The sequence below is a fragment of the Eptesicus fuscus genome, chromosome 10 (genome assembly GCF_027574615.1).
Source record: "Eptesicus fuscus isolate TK198812 chromosome 10, DD_ASM_mEF_20220401, whole genome shotgun sequence".
Lineage (NCBI taxonomy): Eukaryota > Metazoa > Chordata > Mammalia > Chiroptera > Vespertilionidae > Eptesicus > Eptesicus fuscus.
Genome location: NC_072482.1, coordinates 76787788 through 76814417, shown reverse-complemented (window position 1 = coordinate 76814417; position 26630 = coordinate 76787788). Strand labels below are relative to the sequence as shown.

General features: G+C 38.1%; 1 protein-coding gene across 3 annotated transcripts in view; it reads right to left on the bottom strand.

Moving 5' to 3' along the window:
- Positions 1–3316: 3316 nt before the first annotated feature.
- The window catches only part of STX7 (syntaxin 7), a 37170-nt gene continuing 13856 nt past the window's right edge, over positions 3317–26630 (bottom strand). For 2 of the 3 annotated variants that reach the window (XM_054721913.1, XM_008162445.3), the window contains 8 exons: positions 14254–14323; positions 12020–12113; positions 11190–11327; positions 10363–10415; positions 9730–9826; positions 8504–8576; positions 7107–7189; positions 3317–3725 (listed from right to left, as the gene is read on the bottom strand). In XM_054721913.1, coding sequence (XP_054577888.1) covers positions 3636–3725; positions 7107–7189; positions 8504–8576; positions 9730–9826; positions 10363–10415; positions 11190–11327; positions 12020–12113; positions 14254–14323 — 698 coding nt within the window. In that variant the 3' untranslated portion in view covers positions 3317–3635. Of the gene's footprint in view, positions 3726–4364; positions 4622–7106; positions 7190–8503; positions 8577–9729; positions 9827–10362; positions 10416–11189; positions 11328–12019; positions 12114–14253; positions 14324–26630 lie in introns of those variants that run through there. The other variant, XM_028142069.2, reaches the window with a different exon arrangement.

Genomic DNA, 26630 nt, shown 5'->3' with positions numbered 1-26630 from the left:
ATATATATATATATAAAGCCAGCGACTGTAACGGCTATAACGACCGGTCGCTATAACGCCCACTGTGGCCAGCAAACCAGCCGATCAGGGGATGGGGCCGGCTGGCCAACCTCACGGCCCCTCCCCGCTGCTGGCCTGCCCCTGATCAGTCTCTTCCACCCTGATCAAGAGCTGGCTGCTGACCAAATGTCCCCTCCCTTCCCCCCAGCCAGCCCCGCCCCCATCAGCCTGCCCCACCACAATAGGCCCGCAGCCCCTCCCCCTGGCTGGCCCGCCCCTGATCACACCCCCCACCCCAATAGGGGGCGTGGCTGGGCAGCCAACCTCCTGTAGCCCCTCCCCCCACCCAGTCCCACCCAAGATCGGACCCCCACCCCATCAGGGGCAGGGCCGGCTGGCCAACCACCCATGGCCCCTCCCCAGGCCACTGACCCCCCATCGGCACCCCCACCCCATTTGGGGGCAGGGCCCGCTGGCCAATCGCCCACAGCCCCTTCCCCCAGCTGGCCCAGCCCTGATTGGGCCCCAATCGGGGTGGGCTGGCTGGCTGGCTGGCCAACCTCCTACCATCTCCTCCTCCTGACAGGCCCAGCCCCGATCTGCCTCAATTGGGGCCGGATGGCCGGACCCTACCCATGCACAAATTCATGCACTGGGCCTCTAGTACCAACTATAAAAGCTATTCTGTACTTTTCTTGCTAAACTACAGACTAATTTTGTGGAACAAGAAGTCTTCAAAAGTCATTTCTTTCTTCAATATAAAGTGCTCTAAGAAGACTGGTATTCAAAACACTTTATTGTGTAGAAAATTTTACCATTTTTAACAAAAGCAGTGAAGACCCTGCAGGACTCAGTGGCAACCTTTCCACGGAGCAGTGTTCTCAATCAAGGATGCAGATGCTGCCATGGGAACTGGGCATGCTCAGTGGCCTGATTCCAGATGCTGTGCCCAAGGTTTGCTGTCCTAGATTGAGTTCCATCTGTATCCAGATCTACATATTTTTTGGAGTGATCCCATGCCCACTAAAAAAGAACAACCTGCATTATGTTGAAATGACACCAATTATTCTTTTACCATCAATCACTGTGCAAAACCAAAACATTTTCATAATATTTAATAACCAATACAATGGCCAAATACTTCATGCCACACTGTCATTCAACTTAAGAACAGAAGCTGGTTAACCTCAGTCTGCGTCATCCAGCATGTCTTTGGAGCACACTGAAGTGAACAATATGTGTCGTTTGATAAGGAAACTACTTCAGTTTGAGACTCAGTTTGCCTCAAACAATTTCAATATGTTGACAGTCATTAAAACAACTCTAATTTTATTTTCTATAGTGTAAGCTTTGCCACCTTTCAAAGTGATTTTAAAATCTAAAGGAAATACATTTTTTAAAAAAATGCCCTAGCTGGTTTGGCTCAGTGGATAGAGTGTCAGCCTGTGGACTAAAGGGTCCCAGGTTCGATTCCAGCCAAGGACACATGCCTGGGTTGCGGGCTTGATTCCTCCCCCTCCAGTAGGGGGCCAGCAGGAGGCAGCCAATCAATGATTCTCTCTCATCATTGTTTCTATCTCTCTATCCCTCTCCCTTCCTCTCTGAAATCAATATATATATATATCCTAAAGGAAAACTTCAAGAATTTTAAAATTTTGCCCTAAGCGTTTTGGCTCGGTGGATAGAGCATTGGCCTGTGGACTGAAGGGTCCCAGGTTCGATTCTGGTCAAGGACATGTACCTTGGTTGCAGGCACATCCCCAGTAGGAGGTGTGCAGGAGGCAGCTGATCAATGTTTCTTTCTCATCGATGTCTCTAACTCTCTATCCCTCTCCCTTCCTCTCTGTAAAAAAAAAAAAAAAAAAAAAAAAAAAAAAAAAATCTATAAAATCTATATATATTTTAAAAGAATTTTAAAATTTTGGTGACTGCAATCCTTTTTTTTTTCTAATCAAGACTTTTCTTTCTATTCCCAATATTTTGTGCAAATTTCCCCCTTCAAAATTAATGATTCTTAAAATAATGCAAGTCACTGAAGTTCCTGGTTTTAGTCACTGACTTGTGTTCCAGTTAAAATCACTTATAAATTATTAAACTTTAAATAATGGTGCTAACATCATGCCAAAAAATTAAGTGCTTTTGTTGTTCTTGGAAACTTAACATAAAATAAATAAAGGTAAATGCCTTTGTCTTCATGATAATAATAACATTTATCAAGTACAACTGTGGCAAAAAAACAAACAAAACAACCCCACACAACTGAAGTGATCTGTGAAAGCCATCGGGACTTCCATAGGCATAAGATGCTGGTGTGTGACATGAAACGGCAGGCTCTTCTGCACTTACAAAGAAAGAGCCTGGTGGGCTCACACTGACTTCAGAACAGGTAGGAAGTATGAGTTCTCCCTGCATCACCCATCACCTACCTACACACCTATTTAGTTGTTTGTTTACTGTTCCCACCTGAAGCTCATAGCTTGCCAAATAAAACACTGCCTTTGCTATCAAACTGCTATATAAGAACATTATAAAATACAAACTATAAACTAAGATAATCTTCTTTACAGTATTCAGATTAGTGCATTAAAACAACATTGACTTTAAAAAGGCAAGTGAGTTAATTGGTAAACACCAATTTTTTTTCCAGTGAAGATGGTACAAAATGGTACTCAAGGTAAACACTATATTTTAAGTGGTGGGTGCTGAAAAACATTAATTGTGGAACAGTTACCTCCCCAATAATTTTGACCTCAGGATACAAATGTGGCCATTGTTCTACAGGATGTAAGGAAAAATCATTAATTTCCATTATAATAGCTGTGGAAATGCACAGCAGAGTTACAGGTTGGGATCTTTAGAATTCTAGCACAATAGGTATTGATTTGTCATACTCTCCTTCCAAATCACATCAAACATTTAAAGTGACTACACATTCCCCAGTAAATGTCAGATTTAAACAGAGCCTATGTAAAAACAATCTACCCTTCTTCCTATTTCACTAGGCAATCTACAGCAAATGCTTAACATATACACATCAGGTATTTGAAACATAGTAGGAAATTTTTCACTGACTTCATTCAGAGTAATAAAGGGTCTTAAGAGAAGACAACAGTAAAAGTTGAATAGATAATTTGTGCTGGTATAAACCAGAAAAAAAAGCCAACAGAAACAGGTTAATTTGTTTTAAGTTATTGAGAATATTTCCTCTGCTGGTCCTAATCCAAATTAAATTTGAGATTTTTAATGGAAGTAACACAAGTCTGGGTGCATGTTACACTGTGACAAGAGAGACAGATGCCCACAGAACACACACACACACACCTTTAAATTTATTAATTCCAAAAATGAAGTCAACATGATAAATAAATTATACATGAAAGACATATACAATGTGGGCAAAAAACTAAGTGTTATTAGACCAAAAATCATGGAAGTTATGCCAGCACTGATATTTAGAAAAACTTTCAGTATTAGGAAATACCATATTTGATCCAAAGGAAAATTTCCCCCAAATAAAAAGCATGGGAGCTATCCTTTATGCAACACCTTTAAAATAATAGTAAAAAAACCATGATTACAGGAGCTTTCCTACATAATTTAGATAACGCAGTGCAACAGTGTGCTCCTTCATAATTTTAGCCTTTCACTCCCCATATGACACCAATAATTACAATTCCGATGACAAGGAGAGAAATGATGATGCAGATGGTTTTTCTGGATTTGCGCTGCAGATGCAAAAACAAAAACATGTTTACAAATGTAGAGAAGCCATCACCATAGCACCTGAAAATCATTTGGTTCCTTTCTAGAGTAAAATTGCTCCCAAAATTCTTGGCTGTACTTTTTTGCTTCTTAAAAATCTCTTCAATTCACATGGAACTATTTTTTCAAAAATATTTTTCTCAAGTGTCTGGGACAAGTCAAGGGGTAATCATTCAACTTTTGTTGGTATTTTTTCTGGGGTAGAAGACATAGGAAAACAAAAAGTACTGATTTAAAGCATTAGACTGAGGTTATCTATGTATGAAAACAAGGAACAGCTTAAAAGCTTAGAAATCTTAAAACTTTCATCAAAACATTGTTCTTAAAAAAAAGTTGTGCTTCAAATTGCCAGTTATAAAAATTGTCACAGGGATATAAAGTATAGCACAGGAAATATAGTCAATAATATTATAATAAATATATGTTGGTGTCAGATGGGTACTAGACTTATTGGGGTGATCACTCCATAAGGTATATAAATATCTAATAACTATGTTGTATATCTGAAACTAATATAATATTATATATCAACTATAATTGAAAAATACATTTTAAAAAAAAAAAAGCTGTTCTTCAAAATGAGTTCTCTGAAAATGTCAGCAAGTATAAGTGTTGAGCAATTTTTCCCAAGGTTAATTTATTAGTTTCCAAAATCATTCTCATTCTTTCATATTCATGAAAACTGCATTCAAAATCTCAACATACAAATAAAAAAACAAAGAGGCAAAAAAATTAAGATACAGTCATTTAAAATATAAAGGTTAAAGATTTATTCCATTCTTCATTCCTGGCCCAGTTGTAGATTTCTATATTTCTTAATGGCTTGTGTATCTCACAGCAACATGCAGGAATCCTTTTTCTTGCAAAGTAGAAAAATTTGTAAATTTACTTTGTGTCAACCAGAAGTACCATTAAATTTACATAAAGATATGTTTCTGACTCTGAAGTCACCCTGAAAATGGTGAATACTTTCAGTATTCCACATATTCACCTAATTTTTCAACTGACTACCCCTTATATATAAAACATAATTCCTCTACAGTTTCAATATTATGCTTACATATTTTCCCCAGACCCCACTTGGTTACCCCGGACACATGTAATGCACCTTTATGAACAGTCAGAGGTATTCATTCTACTACAGTACAGCTGTTACCTGGGGAACCCTCCCTAGGGTCGGGTGGTGAGGCTCTTTGGGGTGCTGCAGTGGTAAGAACATTTATCACCTTCTTTTATGCTCGTGGTCCACCCAACCTATTTAGAAGCACCCTAAAGGCAGCCGTTTACTATCAAGGCTCCAAGTAGGGCTATTGGAAAGAGGCTCTTTTCCTGGGACCTGTGTTGTGTGGCTCTTTTCTCATCCCTGCAGGGCCTCCCGAGTTAAGCATTAGGGAAGCTCCAGTTTTGGAGGTGCAGCCTGGGAAGATGTGTTTCTTTTCCCCAGGGAGGCTGCAGGCTTCCCATGCACAAGGAAGAGGAAAAGTAAAACTTTCATGTATCTACATTCCCCCAAAACCAAAAGCCAAACGAAGTAATATGTAAGCCCAGTCACTGACGAATCCTGCTACACACTATGTTTGAGCAGTTGTAACTGTTGGCATTTACAGATTACCGTGTGCGTAACTATTTGTGAGGAATACAGTCTATGACACAATGACGTTAATTCTTCAGCGGTGCATATCTGAATCACATGCAAAAAGACGGTAAGTATGCATTACTCCATCAGTGAATATAATTGGCTATAACTCAGCGTCTCTATACAGCTTCATTGTTCTCTACATATCACTGAATATGCAGTAATCTGTCCAGTGAAAAAATGGCATTGACATTAAAGGGAACTTTTATAGTTAGTGAGAAAAGTAAAAAGCAACTGGAAATATCTAAGATGGTACAAATCTTAGATATTTTATAAGAAGGTAACAAGGACTGAGAAAATAATTATGGACAACAACAAAAATGAAGTTTTGAAAGGGAAGTTAAATCTTAAGCTGGGACTTAGTGGTTTCCAAAAAGCCTGGCCTTTTTTCCTTTAGAACATCAAAGGTCTACATATTAAACAATATATTGATAGTTCATGGTCCTGATATGCATATAGTACTTTAAACATACTTTATATTTGGCACATACATATGGACTCCTTGTATTAACTTGATTTACTTAAGAAATCAATTTAGTCCGAGTGAAGGGCCTGCTGAATGCTGACAGAATACCTAATAGTCAAGGACACTGAATACAGTGAAGCCTCGATTCTCGAACTTAATCCGTTCTGGAAGGCTGTTTGAGAAGCAATTTGTTAAAAAACGGAATCATTTTTTTCCCATTAGAAATAATGTAAATTGATCCCCAAATGATTATTTTAATCTTTCTTATATACAATATATGTCTAATGTACTGTTTAATCTATAAATAAACACTTCTTTTCTTATACTTATCGAACCACCCCCTCCTAGCCTTAAAGGAGTCACTTTCAGCACTCAGTCCAGGGGTGTCTTCCAGGTCAGCATGCAGCATCTTTGCTTGTTCATATATCACTGCCTCCGAAATGCTACCCCCGGCTAACTGCTTTTCCTTCATCCAAATCAACAACAGTTTTTCTACCTCTTCCGTTGCCTGTGATTACTGTTTCTTTACTCCCTTAGCAACATTAGCACTCCTTATGTTCTAAAACTGATTTCACCAGCAACAAAAGCATTCTCTCTGTTGTTTGTTGCATGAGAGACGCTTTTTGTCTTGCTGAGGTATCAGTATGAAAGGGTTGTCAGGTTGAAAACGAAGTTTGGTAACTTTAACAACCGAGACATTTTTTTCTGTGAACAACTTGGTTGAGAACTGAATTGTTGGAGATGGGAGATGTTCAAGAAACGAGGTCTGAATGGATGATCTCCACAGGACCTGAAGAGATCTCTGTAGGACAAAAGTTCTTGCTTCTTTAGTCCACAGCGTCGTTGACAAGAAGGGAAGGGAAGGTGGAAGGGAACAGTGAGAAACAGGCTGTCCAAGAGCTTCTGGGTTGGAATGTCACGGTGACATCAGAGCCTGTCAGAAAAGCCTGGCGTTCCTGCCCTATTGTTCCCCTCGGGACGCTAAACATTAACGTTCCTATCCTTGCGGCCACGATTCGGGTTCGACCCTGAAACATCCAGGCTAACTGCAGTTTATACTGACTGGCGTATTTCTGACCTGTCTTCCTTGGGATTTTAATCTTAAACAACTCTAGCCACTTTACACCTGATCACTCACACTCACACTCACTCACACACTCACTCACACACACACACACACACACTTACACTCACACAGTTAAAAGTCCAAGTTATCAGACAATTTACTCGAGTTAATATTACCTGATAATCAGATGCCCTCGACAGCTGCTGGTTTGCTTGCTGAACGTGCACCTCTGCATTTTCAACGTTGGCTTCTATGCTATCTGTAAAACAAACACACACACACCACTGTAAGCACATGTAGATGCTAGTGAGAGAGCTGCACAATTCACTAGATTTCACTCAAAGTAAGATCAAATGCATTCCTTATCCAAAGTTTTATATTACTATCTGATCCAAGGCAATATAATTGCTCACCTGGATCCCTGAAATAGCCCTGTGATTTACTAGGGCAGTGGTCGGCAAACCGCGGTTCGAGAGCCACATGCAGCTCTTTGGCCCCTTGAGTTTTTAGCAAAGGCCAGCTTAGGAGTACCCTAATTAAGTTAATAACAATGTACCTACCTATATAGTTTAAGTTTAAAAAATTTGGCTCTCAAAAGAAATTTCAATCGTTGTACTGTTGATATTTGGCTCTGTTGACTAATGAGTTTGCCGACCACTGTACTAGGGTGAGAGAAGAGACTTAGAATGGACGAATAATAGTTCTATTGAACTATATAGGTTCAAGTATTTCAATGGAACCAAATTCAGAAAGCATATTAAATACACACACACACACACACACACACACACACACACATATATATTCATATTTCAAAATGATCAGGATCCTGATCAGTGCTGACAATGACACCTTAAATGAATCACTATTACATTTAAAACTTAAAGAAAGCCTTAGTCACTGGTTTATTTTTAAGAAATTTTAAAAAAGAATTCTAAGTAATACTACTAAATAAATCTACCAAAACCTCTCAGGATGAATGATCAGGCAAATAGCTTCCTATTCCCTCTAATCTAAATGGCAAGATCACACGCACAATTATAAATAGCACAGATTTTCCCAAAAGTCCTTATTGTGATGAGAATTAGATTGGGATAAGATCAGAGGTCCTGGAAATGAGCTATAATGACAACTCTCCTGGTGCCTTCCATGATCTCAGCAGGAGGCCCGATTAAATTGGAGTATTCTAAAATAAATGAGTCTGGTCATTTCAACCACTAGGAGCCAAAAATGAGATCTGTTTTTGTGTGTGTTTTTTAAAAAAACATATTTTTATTGATTACAGAGAGGAAAGGAGAGGCACAGAGAGAACCATCAATAATTCCAGAGAATCCCTTACTGGGGATCAGGCCGCAACCTGATAGGCTGACGCTCTATCCACTGAGCCAAACCGGCTAGGGCAAGATCTATTTTAGATAATGCCAAGGGTGATGCTTTGTCTGCTGTATACTATGCTTTTGATTCCAGAGGAAACAAGGAAGAGAGGGAGCAGTTACTCTTGTTTGAGAAGTAACCACAGGTAAACTTCAGGTAGTTTGCTCACATCTCATGAAATCTAATCAGCAGGTCTTACCTATCACATCTCCTTGCTCATGAATCATCATTCCCAAATCTTTAAATATTTCATTAATATCCATAATATCAGCCTAAGAGAAAAAAGTACATATTATTAAAATCAGAAATTCAGTCCCCAATACACAGAAGGGGAAAATTAAAAACAAAACAAAATCAAACCGCCATACATAAATTTTGGAACAACAAAAATTATTTTACTATAAGCAATCCCAGGTAAGCAGAGCTTGAATAACTGTAACCAATCCCTAAAATAAGTTTGCGACATTAAAAATATTAAGCACAGCAGGATGGAAATGAAGGATCTATATTAGGGAAGAGCTGTGGTTATCACTAAGTTTATGTTATATAATCTGATTTGTTTTGTTATCACAAGCATTAGTCTTGCTATTTCCTCATAAGGGCATAAAATATTCTTGTTATGATATATTTCTAGTAAAAATATATACATCAATTTGACAACTTAAGAGAGTAAAACATTAGGTATATGCAAATTTATGAAATGTGATGGATAAAAAAGTAATAAATTTACTTTTCTTCAATATATAATAACTATTATTTTACCTGATTAAAGAGTAAAGTGTTGGCACTTTATTCAGGAGGGATGGGGCAATTTACATATGCACCCCTGTCTGAGTTTCCCCATCTATAATATGGCGATGGTAATGTCACAGTTAACACTTCACAGACACTTATGAGACAGTGAACATACAGAGCTTGTCACCATAGTACTTGGCACATGGAAGCCCTCAATAAACTGTAGCTACTGCTAGCTATCAGAAGCTCACCTTCTAGGGAACATGTAGGTGCCATAAGAACTAACGCTTTAGATCTTTTGGATGTCATGAACATACTCAAGAGAAATAACATACTTCTAAAGCCCTGGTAAAAATCATTATACATGCAGATGAATCATGTGCCATAGAAGGCATCAGACTCACTGAACAGACATTTACCTCCACACTGATATTTTTCTCAATGCTAAAGTTGCCTGAGATGACTTAAAAGAATTTAAAAAAAAATGTTAAAGCAGAGAGAGGATGTCCTCTCACCCAGGCACAAATTCTAAAGAGATTTTTTTTTTAAAGGAATTATTCTAATTTATATCAGAAATGCCACCAAATAGATTTTTTTTTTTTCTCAACCTCTCCCCCAGCATTAGCTACGGATCTTGAGGACAGTCACTAAGAACAGAACAGCAGTCCGACTCTACAATGTAAAGCTTACTTCAAGTTGCCTAATAGAAGACTCTCTCTCATGGATAAGGCGGAGGTCATCCTCTGTAATTTCGTCATCTTGCACTTGCACTTGAGACTGAGTTTGGCTAATAAAAAGAAAAGAATATGGAAAAAAGAAAGACTGTATTAAAACAATGGGACTTCTTTCCTACTAAAAAATAATAAATAGAATATTTTTTAAAGTCAGAGAATTGCTCAAATTCTAAGAATATAACAGAAATATTCATCACATTTTACTCTTATTCCATATGATAGATACTATTTTTTTAGAGTTATGATTTAATTATTGGAAGCTGTATTTGGCAGCTGGATATTTCTTTTTGGTTGACTTAGACCTCACACAAGTGAATATATCAAATGATAATTAAGCAATAATATTTATTTGGACAAATAATTATAAAGTGTTATTCCTATATTGGAATATTTTTATATATTTATAGATTATACAATAAATACTGACTCAAACCTTTTTTCGAAGTTATTATTTGTTTTCAATTTATAATAATTTAGGGTAGTCATAATATAATATACTGAAAGCTTTAATTCTGTTCTAGGGATGATAATACATAAAATGTATTTGAATAAGTACCTTTTGATCTGTATCATGTTTTATACCTCTTACCTTTCCCACGATACAAGATTCCTGTCTTTTGAGCTCTCCTCAGGAAAACCACCCTGAATAATTTAGCAAAGAGTGGATTGAGAAGGGGCAAGAAAAAACGCACAACATCACAACATTCACATTTTCCCTTACAATAACCTAGACTGTTTTACATGTGCATGTGAATATATGTGTAAAGAAAAACAATTGTTCTAATATTGTAGGTCAACTACTTCGAATTATAATAATATTATACCCTAAGATGACAAGGATGGCACTCATTAAATATTTCTAAGGGCATATAATAAACATTATTTAATTAAAATGTAACATAATCTTAGAAACTCTACATTAAGAAATAAGAAAATTACTTGTGATAGTGTCTAAGGGAACTTTAAATTAGAATAAGTCAAAATTCTACTCTAAATTATCTGTTCATTTATTTTCTCCAGGTGAATATTCTTCAACATTTGTACAATATATTCACTCTGTGCATTTCCACTTCATACAGCCCCGGAGTAGAATGCTCTCTACACTAGCACAGTAACAGCTTCAGGTTCAGTAAGTGTGGGAATATTATTTAGGATTTGACCCCTAATCTTTTCTGACAAAATATTTCTATATTTTTAATATAATCTATAATAGTTTGTTCCATGACATGGACAAAATAACCACAGTAATACATAACTATATAACTATCATCCTTCTTAAAAACTGAGCAGAAACACTTCAACATTACTCAAGTGCTGATTTCTAAGCTTTATGACTTAAAAAACATGTCAATGTGGACTTTTGAGGGATCCCTAGAGTATTATGCTCATTTTTACAATGCCTTTTTAAATACTTACGGATACTCTGGAACTGGCTCTCACTCGGGCCACAAAGTCTTTCTCTTTCTCAGCAGCTTGCCTCTGGACCTTCTGAAAGTTTGTCAGTGATGTTGTGAACTCAGCCACTAAGCGGTCCTTCTGTATTTTCCTTTGACGCTAGAGGAAAGGGGAATAAAAACCTACTAGAATCAAGCTGTGAAGTTCTACAAAATTTGCAAAAGCAGTTTTACCACTAGCTGACTCTTTATTTAATTCTGAAATTCTTGCTCACTCTCCAATTATAGGATCTTACTAACTGACTTTCAATAACATTCTGACAATATGTTCAAACACTGTATAAATTTACCTTGAGGCAAAAAGTCCATAATGCTGAAGTCCTTACCTTGAATTTTCATCCTAAAATCTGGGTCATGATTTTGAGGTTATTTTAAAGTAGTTCTCCTTTTTTCTTTTTAAAGGAAAATAAAACCTTATACTTTTACCTAACTAAACATCCACTAAGTAAGCAAGGAAATACATATGTGCCCCTAGGACACCTCACATCTTGAATGTTTGCATGTTGTGCGAGGTCGGTCCTGGAAGGACAGGAAACAATTACTCAGGAGGCATTTTCTGAGCACTTATTTAATTATGGGTCAGGGCAACTGCATGGAAATAATTTTTGCTTTATTGAACCACAGGATATTACCTGGGCAATTAAATATAGTTTTGTGTTCTGTGAACTAATCTCAAATAGAATCCCGCCCCCCACCCTAATTTCCTTTCTAGTGTAACAGTTCAAAGATCCCATAAGACATTGGGTTCCTTTCACATTCAATGCATCAACAATGCGTTTTAAAGCTGGGTACCTGCTCACTGGGGGTGGTGGGCAGAGATCCAAACTCTTTAATGTACTTATCTGTTTCTTTAGCAAGTTGGTTAGTATACTGCTGCTTCTGTTGCCTGAAGAGAGAAACACAGATTATAGAGAAAGAATAAATATATTTCATTAAGCTATGACTCTGCCACTTGCATTAATCCTGATGAATAGTTTTATAAAAATCACTTTTCTACAGACTGCCTCAGAATTTCTGTATGAAAATAAAATTGTCAGAATCTATTCTTTGATAAATATTGAGTAAATATGACAGGGAAAGTTCTTTACTCACACAAGATGGGTAACCAAACTTTGAGAAATAAGTATCAGTAGCCATTTAGAAAGGGAGATGACTCAAGCCAACTAGAGATTATGAGATGTCTGATGTTTGAGACACTGGGGGTGTGGGAGCCTTTTATCCGCATCCCACAGTTGGGAGGTCATCAATTAGTAAAGAGGATTTGTTGCCTTAAACTTTGCCCAGTTCTCAGGTCTTAAGGTACATCTGGCCTCTCATATTTCTCTACCTGGGAATTTATATCCTACAAATACTTCAAAAGAGAAAAGGGGGAAAGGTAGTAAGTAATAGTACAAATTATTATTTAAGATTGCTGCTGAAAAAAATAGCATTTTTCCATAGAGTGAACAGGCCACAATAACAGAAGTAAATTATATCAGTATCTACGTCTAACTTGCTAGCTAGCTTATAAAGTTAAAAGATTTCTAACTAAAGGACATGACACTAAAAAAAGCTAGTATTCATGTGATGCTTTATAAATTACAACATCAGTACCTCTCATACATATTAAATAACATCTCTCATTTTAAACACATATTAGTCACCACTTAGGATCCTTTAAAATAGCAAAGTACTACAGAAGTATATGTTTACATACAGACATCTGCACTTGACCAATAAGGAAGAATTATACCTATTTGTACCTATTTCCTGAGTATCCTATTTTTAATATGCCTTTTTAAACCTTTAGAAAAAGTCATATAATTAAAATTCTAAAAAGAACACTTTAATGATATCTACATATTCAGAATCTGCTATTAATGTTAGCAAAATATTGTAACTATTAAGAATTATGTGTTTCTATTTCATTTCATTCTAATAAATGATGGTTTATTATTTAGATTAAGGCATTTTTACCACTCTGACATCTATACACAACAAAGAAGTACAATATAAATTAGAGATAACTGTAAATTCTTCAAATTGTAATTGATAAGAAATGGGAATTATTATTAACTATCTTTTAATTTCTTCCTCATTTTTTCCTTCAGAGCCAATGTTTGGCATATAACTTATTATATATATATATGTTACTTGAAATTTGCAGCTGTGTCTGTGTTGAGCTAAGATTTAAAACTCAGGTTCAGAATGATGTTGGGCAAATCATCAAACCCCGAATGGACATGTTTTCCTTATAAGCAAAATGAAAATAGTTCTTTGATTTATTTCACCCCAATTTTATAAGTTTCAGATGAGAAAATGTGTAAAAAAACACTCTGTAAAATCTATAACACCACAAAATACAACTGCTGTTTTTCTAACAGCATATTAATTTACTGAAATATGTATTATATAAACATATTACATTTTTTAGCAGAGACTAATGCTTCCTGAAATTCAAGTATGTTGGTATAAGTTTTTGGGGAATAGCTCATATTGGATATGTACTTGATCTAAACCAAATAAAAATCTGGTCACTGTAGCACTGTAGGGATGGATAGCCAAAGGAAGTAAATCACACACACAGAGAAGCTTAGAGAACTAGTTTTCAAAAGCCATAAAAAACAACCTATTTAAAAAGTATAAGAAAACCCAGGTTCACTGACAATAGGGTGGTGAAGGCTTGGGGCGGGGGTGGGCTAGGAGAGGTCAATGGGGGGACAAAGGGGACATATGTAATACTTTCAACAATAAAGATTTTTAAAATAAATAAAACTGGAAAATGAAAAAGAAGTATAAGAAAAGTAACTAAAGAAGTTCTGCTTTGATATGGTAAGCCATATCTTTAAAAAACAACAAACAAACATCTGCCTACTCTGGATATGGAAAAACTTACACAAAAGCTTGGTACAAATAGGGGAGCAGAAATACCTTATTAATTTCCCATTGTTTTCTCCAGTAAGCATAACACTACACACTATGAAAGGAATATAACAAGTTATTTTTTCCCATTCTTCCTTTTTCTTTTTGTTTAATTAAATACTTACAGCTGTTGCCTCAATTCAGGTGTATCTTGAGGTGTTCCAAGTTGATTCAGTGTCCTCTGTATTTCCACAGCTATTATGATGGAAAATAAATGTACAATTGTTACAGATGGTAGGGCAACAGAAAATAAGTTAGAAATTAATATAAGCAATTGGGAAGTTAGAAAAACAAAGATTAAATATAGAAAACAGTTTAAAAAGTGAAATAAATGGTTTATTTGAATCTAATTAGTGATAATGAATTAATTTTCAAGAGGAAATTGTGTGGGGGCATTAACATAGCAAATTGCACTTACGATCCAAAGGTATTATATTCTTCCCTCCCCCATCAGAACATTAGGTGCAATGGCACATGGACTTTCACTTAAAAATTGTGAGAAAGATAATTGCAACAATTACACAATTCATTGGAATATAAAGTAAATGAATTATGGTTAATAAACGAGGGAGGAATAACAGAATTAGAAAAAAAATCATTTTTCAATTATTGTGTAATAAGTGATTCAAGCAGATCATCAAAGGATGAGAAAACCACAGGATATTCACAAGACCTGAAAGTACTACCACATAGATGGCATTAATTATAAAAGAGCTAACTTATCATAGGTAAATTTGTAGCTTAAAACGAATAATCACATTTAGCACCACTAATGGTACAAACTGGCACTAAGAGCCTCCTGACAATGCGATAAGAAAGTCACAATAGGACCTCTGCGTTTGTCTTGCCAAAATATTTAACCTGCATCTAATCATGAGAAAAGAATCAGACTGATCTACATTGTGGGATAATCTACAAAAATATTGGCCTGGACTTTTAAAATGTCAATGCTACAAAAGGAAAAAAATTAAAAGCAGGTGAGCTTTCTAAATTAAAGAACGGAAGTGCCCATATAAAGTATGCAAAAGGTAGTGTGATTTTTCACTAGCTTCTAAATCAGAAAAAAAAAAATGCTATAAAAAATTGTGGGGACAATTGAAGAATTTGAATTTGGAGTGAGGGATAGTAAACAAATGTTGAAAAATTTCAACAATTGGTGAATCCAGGTGAAGGTACATAAAAAGCTCACTATACTATACTTTTATTTTTCTATACGTTTAAAATACTTAAAGTTAAAAATCAGGGATTTAAAATTCATGCTAAGCTCACAAACCAGAAGTCTATGACCAATGCAATTTTAAAAAAAGAAAAAAAAAAGCTCTTCACATTAGGTAAGGTTACATAGTTTGACGTGTATACATGAAATGCCAAGTAGAAATGAGTTGAAAATCCAGCTTAAGAACTAGAGAAAAACAATCCAACCCACCAATACTTTTCATTTAAAATAAGTGGTTTACTTATATAGTTTAAATGCTTTTAAATAGTCATTATTTATTTATGGGATAAAGGGAATGATTGTATTCCAAAACACAGGATAACTTTTGTTCACTGAGGATGATGTAATGATCACTGCTTTCAAATCAGAGTTGGAAAGTATAAATACTGAAGAGGAATCATACAGCATATAGCAATTGTTAACCACCCAGCTAGTTTCAAAGGAATCTCTTTTGCTTTGATTTTGGCAAATTTTCCTTTTGCAGGGTAGAGAATTCTTGTTTACTGTTTTTAACTTATGGCTGCTTGCAATTAGTTATATATTTTCTTTTTACCTCAACAGATTTTCTTGGAATATCTTTTAGAGGTTTAAAATTTTTTTACTTTTGTTTTTTCAAGTATGTTGGTCAGACTAATTGAAGTGTAGACCTCTATAGGATAAAGGCAGGCATTGACCTCTTCTCTTGTCTTTTTAAAAAGTCATATTAAGCCATGGGAAGGTTGGAGTGCCATACACCAAAAGGTTGTGGGTTCGATTCCCCGTAGGGCACGTACTTACATTGCGGGTTTGATCCCCAGTCAGGCGAGTACGGGAGGCAACTGATCCATGTTTCTAACATCGATTTCTCTCTCTCTCCCCTCTTTCAAATCAATAAACATATGTTCAGATGAGAATAAAATTTTTTTTAAAAAGTATATGATTTTCTAACCACTGTGCTGTACACCTGAAACTAATACAGAATATTGAATGTAAACGATAATTGAAAAAAATAATATTTAAAAGGAAAACTATCACCCACCCAAAAAAGAAGTTCAACTGCTTCTGACAGGCCCAGTGGGAGCCTAAATACCCCAAGTGGTTATTCCCCTAGTTTATTTTTTTCAAACAGAGAGACTCAGCAGCCCCAGTTTTAATGCTTTCTGCCTACATGTTAGGGAAAGGAAGAGAAAATTGAAAGCCCCTGGTGGCTCTGCACTCTAACAAAACAGTGAACCAAGAGCAACTCCAGTCCCTATGTCCTTGCTCAGAAATGCCACCAAAAACCTGACAAGCTGAGCATGGTCTGCCTGCAGGATACAGAAGGTAAGTCATGATGGCTAGCAGAACCCTAGTTGATAGTGACTCCAATTGACAAGCTCTTCAAAATGGGACCATCACAAATTCTGATATCTTATGCAGACCTGCTGATATCATTTAAGTTCGCTTTGCTCTATCCTAAAAGAAATAGAAAACATGAGGAGTATGCTCTCAGTTGGTCCCTTAATCTGTATGGATTGTTGACATACTCCTGCAAAGCAAATGACAAATTGCTTTTCTTTAGTCTCAATACAAATAGGGAACAGTGCTTGGTGAGAATTATGCTGCTCCAACCCATTTTACTGAATGCCCCAAAAGGTGGCCAGCTCTGGCTCCAACTCCCCCAAAGAAACTGCAATCCAGCTAGTTCAAGTGCTAGTACAAGTAGCTCCAAAACTTGACTTTAATGACCCCATTGAATGACCCCATTGCTACTGAGCCCTGGATTAAAAGTAAACCTTGGTATACTAGGTAACCAAGCGACCTGAGCTGTCCACTGTGCATTAGGTGTTACGTAGTCTCATTGGCATATCTCTTACTTCATTTTGTTCTATGTATGCCAGTCAGCTTGCCCCTGACCCCACTTCCTATAGCATTTGTTCAATGGGAAAATAAACTAGGAATGGAGGAATAAAAGCCACATATAGGCTCATCAACATGGACTTCCCGTTTCTCACACTGACATGATTACTGGCAATGCTACATACCACTTTGTAGCAACAGCAAGCAAATGTAAATATGTGATATGACACCATTCTTGGAGGTACCAGGCAGCCACCCAGTGGCAAGATGATTATACCCCTTCCACCTTAGTGGAGGCAGAATTTTATATGACTGAAGCAGTAGCACTGTAGTTCACCCCAAGATTCTACCAGCTTCCCAGTTCATGGATCAGTCACAATCATGGTATTCCACACACCAGTGCTTCTGAGCAAGACACTCACTTTACAGAGAGAGAGAAAAAAAAAGAACAGATCTTCTGAGGACACAGGGATTCATTGCCCTGCCAGTGCTCCTTTATCTAGAACCTGCTGGGCTAGAATGTTTAATGGCCTAACAAAGGCTCAATGATGGTGTCGCCTGGGAGACAGTATTTTCGAAAGCTGTCCCACAGGATCTTTATGCTCTCAAAGGATAACCACTCCAGGGCGCTGTTTCACCCACAGCCAGAAAGAAAACTTAGATTTGGGAACTAAGGGGTGGAAGTTGAAGACAAATATTTCACATGTGTACCAAATTACCCCATGGCAAATTTTCTTCCATCTCTGGCGGTGACAGAGACAATATCCAAGTCAGAAATACAACCATGTCTTCACCCGAGTAGAAGAATGCATCTGTCCCATTTGGTGCCGGGATAGTATATGTCAGTGACTGAGGTCGTTGCTAATGGGAGATAAGGGTATACCAACTCATACCAACGTGAGAGGAGAAGGGACTTAACTCTTAGGGAGCAGCTGGAGGGAACTAGTTAACACTGCCAACTTTAACCATAACAGTTAGTATCACACAACACGTGAGCCGGAGCAACGAGGACCCTGGTTTGAAAGTCTGGATCACTCTAACCAGTCCAAGTGTTGAATGAAGGCAGAGAAACATGGAATGGCTACTCAGGGGAAACGTACTAATACAAACTGCACCTGTTTCCAGCTATAGAGCAGCAATTACAGTCAAAGAAAGAAGTTTCTAGGTGGATGACAAACTGGATGGTGAGATGTGGAAAAGCGGATAATCACTCCTGATTTCTCCATAGCAAGTCTAATGGGTTTCATTTCATTATCTAGTCTGGGTATTGTGAATTTATGGGATAGTCATACTCAATTTTAACTGGCATATGTCCACTTTAAAGAAAACTCTTGAAACATGAAACTTAAGGAACATATTCTTTACATAACCTTAAACAGTTTCTTGAAAAAAATTTACATAATCCATGGAGGTAGGATCAAATCAAGATGCACCTCTGCAAGGGTACAATGAACAAATTATTTTTACATTGTTCACAATTTGCACCATTACTTCTAGAGAGGTGACCTTAGAGAATATGTTACATTTTTCATAAAATCAAGAGAACACTATTTCCTATACATCCAAACATCCAAGAAAAGGTGCATTGCTATTTTCTCAAAACAAAAACAGTCCCCCGCTCGGAATCTGCAGAGCTTCAGGACTGAAGACCCATTCTGTTCCACGAGGGTCTGCTGCCATCTAGTGGAATACTTAAAAAATGCTTCATACGAAAGTATTTTTTTGTGTCAAAACTGAGGCAGCAGTTGGTGTGTAAGGCTATGTAATGTGACCTGTCAGTTCCCCGGGGAACAGGGAGGACACCGCTGGACCAGTGAGAGTGGCAGGCTAAGGAGCACCCTGGGCCAACCCTAACAGGCACAGAGAACGCCTTCAAATAACAGAATAGAATACAGCTATCTTCTCTCTTAGCACAAAACATTCCCATTGCTCAACCCAAAACAACTCAAGCTGTAACAGCCAATCATAGGAAACATGATTAGTAATGTATCACAAGTAAATACCTGTATCAGTTGGACAAGTGACTTTGAGATTCTGACTCGGTCTCACCCACAGCACACTGAGGAAGAAGTCGAGTTTACTGCCGACTAGGAAGTAACCTTGGGGCCAGACAGCCTGATTTGGAAACCTGACCTCTTCATCCTGGATGCTGACCTTGGCCAGTTTACCTAATCTCTCCAAGAGATAACTGCTTCAAGAGTCAAACGGTGAGATGCCGAAACCGGTTTGGCTCAGTGGATAGAGCGTCGGCCTACGGACTGAAGGGTCCCAGGTTCGATTCCGGTCAAGGGCATGTACCTTGGTTGCAGGCACATCCCCAGTGGGGGGTGTGCAGGAGGCAGCTGATGGATGTTTCTCTCTCATCGATGTTTCTGACTCTCTATCCCTCTCCCTTCCTCTCTGTAAAAAATCAATAAAATATATTAAAAATTTAAAAAAAAAAGAGTCAAACGGTGAGAAAACCAGCTCCTCTCAGTTATCATGAACCTTAACTGAGAACGATGTATGTAAGCACCTTTTACTGGCTATAGTAAGAGCTCAATAAATGAGAGCTAACAGTATAAACTGATTTGTTTTTCTCCTGAAGTCAGAAATGAATAAGAATTTTCTTATTAACATAACTAACTAATGTGAGCCATGCTTCAGGAGGATACCACAACTTTACTCCCTGTTATAACAATTGTAGAGATAATGATAGATATCAATTGACACTAGAGAGTTATACCCCATATTTAGGAGGCAGGAGGCAGCTACCTGACAAGTATCTAGCAGTTACATACAAGTGATGTGATTGAACTAGAAAAAAAAAGTAAATATTAAAAGAAACAAACTCTGTTTTACACTCAACTCTTTTTCTCACCTATGAAACCCTCTACCTGTTTTAAACAGTGGTTTGCAGTATTATAAAAAACTAGTGGCCCAGTGCACGAATTTGTGCACATTGAAAGGAAATTAATTAAAATAAATATTTTAATACCACTATTCACCCTTTCTCTATAATAGGAGTGTCAACCAAATTCACGATTGACAATGACAGATCAAAACACATGCGTGCGATTGGCATCAGCAAGAGCTTTATGTGTATCACGCACGTGCGAGTCAACTTAGCCTTTTATAGATATAGGATAAACTTGCTTAATTAGACCTGCTTTTTGATGTAGCTAAACTTTTCGGAGCCCAATGAAGCACCCAAACTTCTCTTTTAGGTAGTTATCAGCAACACAGCAATAAATATCAACATGAAGCAGATTATTATTGTAGATCACGCAGGGAGAACAAAGGGTAAATATTTAACTGCAGCAGTGTTTGACTATATTCTGTGCAGTGAGAAAACCTGAAGTCATTTTCAAGGTCCACCATTTCTTACTTCTTCTCAGTTGGGTCAAGTTTCTAAACTTTCTAAATCTCCGTTTTCTGGCTAATGAAAAGAAAATAGGATTCCACTGAGTCTCCTATCTACCTACTCAAGGACTTCTGTGAGGATCAAATGAGATGAGGCATGGGAAAACACTTCAAAGACATTTGGTTACAGTGTAAAATGTTTCTACCTGGCTATAAAGCAAGTCATGTTCCTGGGCTGAAGAAACTGCAAGGAGGCTAGTCGCTAGGGAGAGGAAGCGGGTGTTGCTATGTGACGTCATTACCCAGATGGGCACTTAGCATATTAGCCTTTTATATATGTAGATTATATATATATATATATGTATATATATATATATATACTGGTCATGTTAACTACAATTAGAGAATCATTAGGTTAGGTTTGTTACTAGGTACAAGGTGCATGGGAAAATATACCACAAGTAAATACCTGTATCAGTAGCTGAAAAAAAGATCAATACAAAAAGGTCCTAAGAAAAAAAATTAAGTCAACTTGGTCTATTTCATCTTCCAAGAAAAACCAAGAAAGGTGTGTTATAATTCTAAAAGGCACACCACAAGTGGAGAAAACTCCCTAGAGAGCCTGAAAGAATTACGGGCTTTTTTCCAAATAGGCTCTCTCTCTCATGCTCCATCTTGTGACCGGGACAGGGAGCTTATCTTCTTTGTGGGTAAAAGAACTGACGCAAATTGTGGAGACAAGAAGGGGTGGCGAGGAAGATGCAGACCTTCCAAAGGATGAATCTCGAGTGGACGAGGGCCTCCAGGGTTGGCCAAGCCCAGGGGTTTGCTATGCCGCCTGCCCAGCATGCGAAGGCAGATGCTGCCCCCACGAAGCAATCTCACATTTAGAACACATTCAATTTCAAATTCCTCGCTATGTCCTTCCCAGATACTTCAAAGGTAGAAAGGCAGAGAGGTTATTAACAAAGTAGAAATTTAGGGCGTTTTAAACTTATTGTAGGTTAATGAAGAGTTAAATCTGAAGGAATGGCTCTTAAAAATAAAGTACAAAAACAAGTCATTTGACTGCATGGGAACAACAGTTCGGTTTCTGAGACGGCCAGGACTTGGCAAGTTCTATCTCAGCAGAGGTAGTCAGTCCTAAAGTTTTATCTCACGCACCTGCTCAGTTCACCTGCTCTGAGAGGGTCTGGAATCAGAAGTCACAAAGACCGGGCAGGGAGTGGCCCCTTGAGAAGGTGACCTGTGTGAGCAGGGAGCACGGGCCAGGACTTGGCGAAGCCGCTCCTAACCTGCGTCTGAAAGGAAACTCTGCGCCAGGATCCCCCCGTTGTCTCTCGAGTCATGTTTAGAAGAGACACTGCTGTGTTACAAGGTCCTGGGAAAGCTGTGTTGTCATTGGTGCCTCCTTCCTACGTTTTTTTTTTTTTTTTTCTTGAGAAAAAAAAACAAGCCAACCTGTAATAACTTAGGAGTCATGGAACAGACCTTTGCTCTCAGCAAAATCAGGTTTTCAACAATGTGAGAGCCGTACCCGCACATTCTGTTCCCTCCTCAAAGCTGTCTGGTATGTGCCACCTGAAGACCTCTGAGTTTTCAACCGTTTTATTTTAAAAGCTGGACGGCTTATGATTGTAAAACATTTTATCACATATTCTGAAAATAGCTGTTCTCAGTTTGCTTAAGTGGAGTCCTGGATTATTGGTTGTTTTTATGGCAGAATGTATAAAATCTATTTTGCAGTTTTAAAATTGAAAACAATCCTTAAAAAAAATAAAAGGATCTCAATAAAGGGGTGGGATAAGGTGAAGCCTCATTCTAGTTCTCCAACCTTCCTGACGCCCCCCCCCCCGCCCCGGCCCACCTCCCTGGTGAGCTTGGCCCAATAACTCGCCTTCGGCTCCAAAAGCAGCCAAAGGTAGGCCACGTCATGAAGTTCACCTCCAATTTACATGACAGCAGCAGCGATTCCCAAATCGCTACCTCAGTCCTAATTTCTGATCACGGCTATTTACCAAAATAGCGCTGCTCAGATGTTGCTAAAACACTTAAAATGGGTTTCTGCTTCCAATAGGAACATGGTCGAAGTTTGTGTCTGAATCTTCCTTCCTGAAGCCATACAGAACACGGGGCGGGGGCGGGGGGGGGGGGGGGGAACCCATCAAAGTTACATTTGCAGAGAAATTAAGACAGCAACAAAATTCTCAAAAATATGTACACGTGGCCAAAAGCAACAGAAAAGAGCGGATCCTGTGTGGGAAGCCACGTGGGTGGGGTAGGAAATAGGGGCGTTCGAGAGCGGAGTGGGGGAGGCAGAGCGGCAAGGTATCACCAGCAAATGTCCACTTCCAGAGGACCATAATCACGCCCGGAGTGGACCAGGAGCAGGGCCGAGGACCAGGACCGGGGTCCGCTGCTGGGGGAGGTGGAAAGGGGAAGGAGGCAGACTCCTTAGGAAGAGGTGGCTGTGTATCTTGGGGCCAATGGCGGGGAAAGCTCTCCTACACCCAACTGGGTTCTGAGAAGCAGGGGAAAGAAATAGGCCTCAGGCAGGGCAGAGAGAACGGAGACCTTGAGCGGAGAGACTGGGCACTTCCCCTCCCCGCACTGCACTCCCCGGCCAGAACATCAAACTCATTCTCCTGAACAACAAAAAGAACAGATATAACCACACACAAGAAATATATCAAAAAAAGTATAGGAAAGAATAGCAAATTCCCTACAAAGAAAACGCAGCAGGAAAAAAAAAAAAGATGTTGCCACAAAGCAGAGAAGGTAAAAATTATAACCCGAAATAGTACCACCATTTTTTTTAACTCAGTGAGGCATCCGCAATTCTAAAGGAAGATCACAAAAGAACTCAAGGAGATGCCAGGTGAGAGGCACGGGTGAAGTGGAAACTAGAGGACCTCAGGGGAGACTTACAGAGCACTATTTTGTAGGAACTTTGGGTTCTCCCAAGTCAATGGATAAGCAAACTAATGTAAAAGCAAACTGCTTTTTAAAAACCCAGTCTGGAGTATGAAAGGCAATTACTCTTTAATGAAAAATATTGCTCAGTGATTGGTGAAAAACAACAAAAAATAACCAAAGAGATGAAAATACGAACTGTTGAAACCTCTTCCACCTACAACCCTTCAAGTATCTGAGCAGCGGGAAGTGCTCCCAGTACTTTCAAAATGCTGCATTACCTACTTACAGAGTGTGCTCGATTTCCCCTGCTCATGCCTCTTTGTCTCTTTCCATTGTTCACATTCATATGCTTTCCTTTTAGGAACTCAATTCACAAAAAGGTAACGTGCTGCCTTTCCTTTAAGATGTCTTTATACACCTTGCTGCTGCTTCACTAACGTACTTGTGTACATTGCCGGCAAGACATCTGACAGCTTCCCCTCTTATTCAACTGCCTTCCTTCCTTCCAGGGTCACATCCTGGCACCACAGCATTCTCCTTTCTAAAATCTTCTGTCCTAGCCTTTGTCAACCAACAAGCCCTAACAGCCTCTGCACACAAAGCTCTGGAGGAATACAATTATGCATAAAGACATGACTCCCTGCCATAGAAGAGATTATGGACCAGATAATAAAAAATGTCGGCACTTAGAAAAAATATATAAAGACTAAAAGATGAAAAAAAAAAAAAATTCACAAGCCAGCATCTTATTACCAAATGAAGGGAGATTTCGTTTGCCATAAGGCCAAACGAAAGGAAAAATAAAAATTTATCCAATGGCTACTACTTTTTGAGAATATATAAATGTAATTTAAATACACTGGGTAACCTAATTTAGAGCATGCATTGCGATTTTATGGAGGGCTGATGCAAGCCAGGCACTGCTCCTATAGCACAGACAGAGCTGTGAAAAGACATTTTATCTCAGGGAGCTGACATTTTAGTAGGGTATAACTGTAGTGTTTAATTTACTAATAAAAGACATAATAAAAATAAAACAGGTTCATGAGAAAAAGAGTAATTGGAGCTGCCCCCTGCATGTCCCCTACTGGGAATCGAGCCTGCAATCCGGGCATGTGCCCTGACCGGGAATTGAACCAACACCTTGGTGCATGGGAGGACACTCAACCACAATGGCCATGGCCAGGAGTCATATCTTAAAGTCAGAATTCATAAAACAAAAAAGGGTTCACTCAGATTGTCATAGACAGCACTCATGTTTGGTCATGTAGGAGAAAAGTCACCAGAGAAAAGAAGTTGTTGCTCTTTGTTAAAATTCCCGTGAATAAGACAATTTCCACACCTATCTCTGTTTAATGTCAACAGCTTAGGCATAAAGAAAATGACAATGAAATCAAAGCTATTGAAGTTTTTCTTCTCAAGGGGGAAAAAAGAAACACAATAAACATTTTCAGATATGTGATGTTAAAAGTAGATCTATCTATCTATCTGTCTACCAATCAAATAGCATTTTAGGAGAGAGAGGGAGAGGAGAAGGGAGAAGAGAGAGAACAGTTTTCAACTCCCTTTCCTCTATCAATTGCCTTCCCATCCAAAAAATGCTCACCAACAGGAAAAAAAATCCCCAATTCCTGGGTAAATATACATAGCTCCAGTAAATTTCATAAACTGCTCAGGACTGGGCTGGTTTTTTCAAGAAAAGCTTGCCCTGGCACTAAAATAGAGAAGTTGACATTAGCTTCCCTTTTGTGCAATCATGTGTTAAGATGCAAAAACAAGTGTCTCCTTCACCAGACTCTAATGAAAAAAAATTGTATTCATTCTCGTAGTAACAAAAGGGCTCACATTTGTATACTGACTTTGTATTTCATCTCAGAGTCCTAAAGACCTAATGGGGACAACAGCCAAGCACTGGCCCTAATTAACAAGTAAGTTAAGTATGCACACAGAATGAGAAGCTAATTACAGCACAAATATTTTTTCAACTCTAAACAAATCTGTGTTGGACTAACAGCTATAATCTATAGGAGCTAAGCATTAAAAAAGTGAAACAATAAAGACTCAACATAAATATTTTTCAGCCACCTTCTCTTAACCTTTATAACATGGGCTTAAGTTCAAATATTTTATCCCTCTCCAGAAAGTTCTGCCTTCCCAAATCTTCTGGAAAACACACACACACACACACACACACACACACACACACACACACACCATGTAATAAATCCTGCATATTTTAGCAGAACACTCTCAACACATAAATTCAGATGAGTATACTTTATTACCAATGGATCAACTCTGTTCATTTTTCAAAAGCTGTTAGCCACTCTGTATCTTCCTCTTTCAGATTACTCTTAAAAAACAAAAATAACAACTCAAATGCCAGATTCTCATTAGCACTGATGGGAAGACTAACTACAACATGGTGCATAGGGAAAACTTTTATCTCAAGGACTATGTTTCACTGTCAGCTGTTAATCATTTCTATGTGTTAATTTCCTCCAATTCGTAACTTGGCTAATTCTGGCATGATTAACACCAAAATCCCTGTGACTACAACTGTCCCACCTCTTAATACTTAGAAATAATACCTAAGTCTAACTGGTCTTGTGAATGACTGTATCTATTATGGGATTTTAAAAGTATTTATTATGGGTCCAGATATGGCAATTGGTCTCTTAATAACAAAGAGAATAATCCTGCATATGTTATAAGAGTTCTCAGGATTCTTTAAAACTTTGGTTAAAAATATAGCCTGTTAAAGGTGGAAAACCAAAACCCAGCCCAGAGAAAAAATATATATATAAGAATATCATGCCCTAGCCAGTTTGGCTCAGTGGACAGTGTCAGCCTTCGGACTGAAAGGTCCCAAGTTTGATTCTAATCAAGGGCACATGCCTGAGTTGCAGGCTCAATCCCCAGTAGGGGGCATCATCATTGATGTTTCTATCTCTCCCTCTCCTTTCCTCTCTGAAATCAATAAAAATATATTATATATATATATAGTCCTAGAAAGTGAAACAGCTCACTCAAAGTCACACTGCTATTTGCATCTGATTTCAGGAAATGTGCATGCACACACATATAGCTAGTCTAATTAGAAACTTTTCCTATGGTCTCATTGATTCTCCTAAGTAATATTCTAAAAAGTCTGATTCTAATGAGGAAATTGCAATATAAATCACAATGAGATACAAATATAGCTAAAAT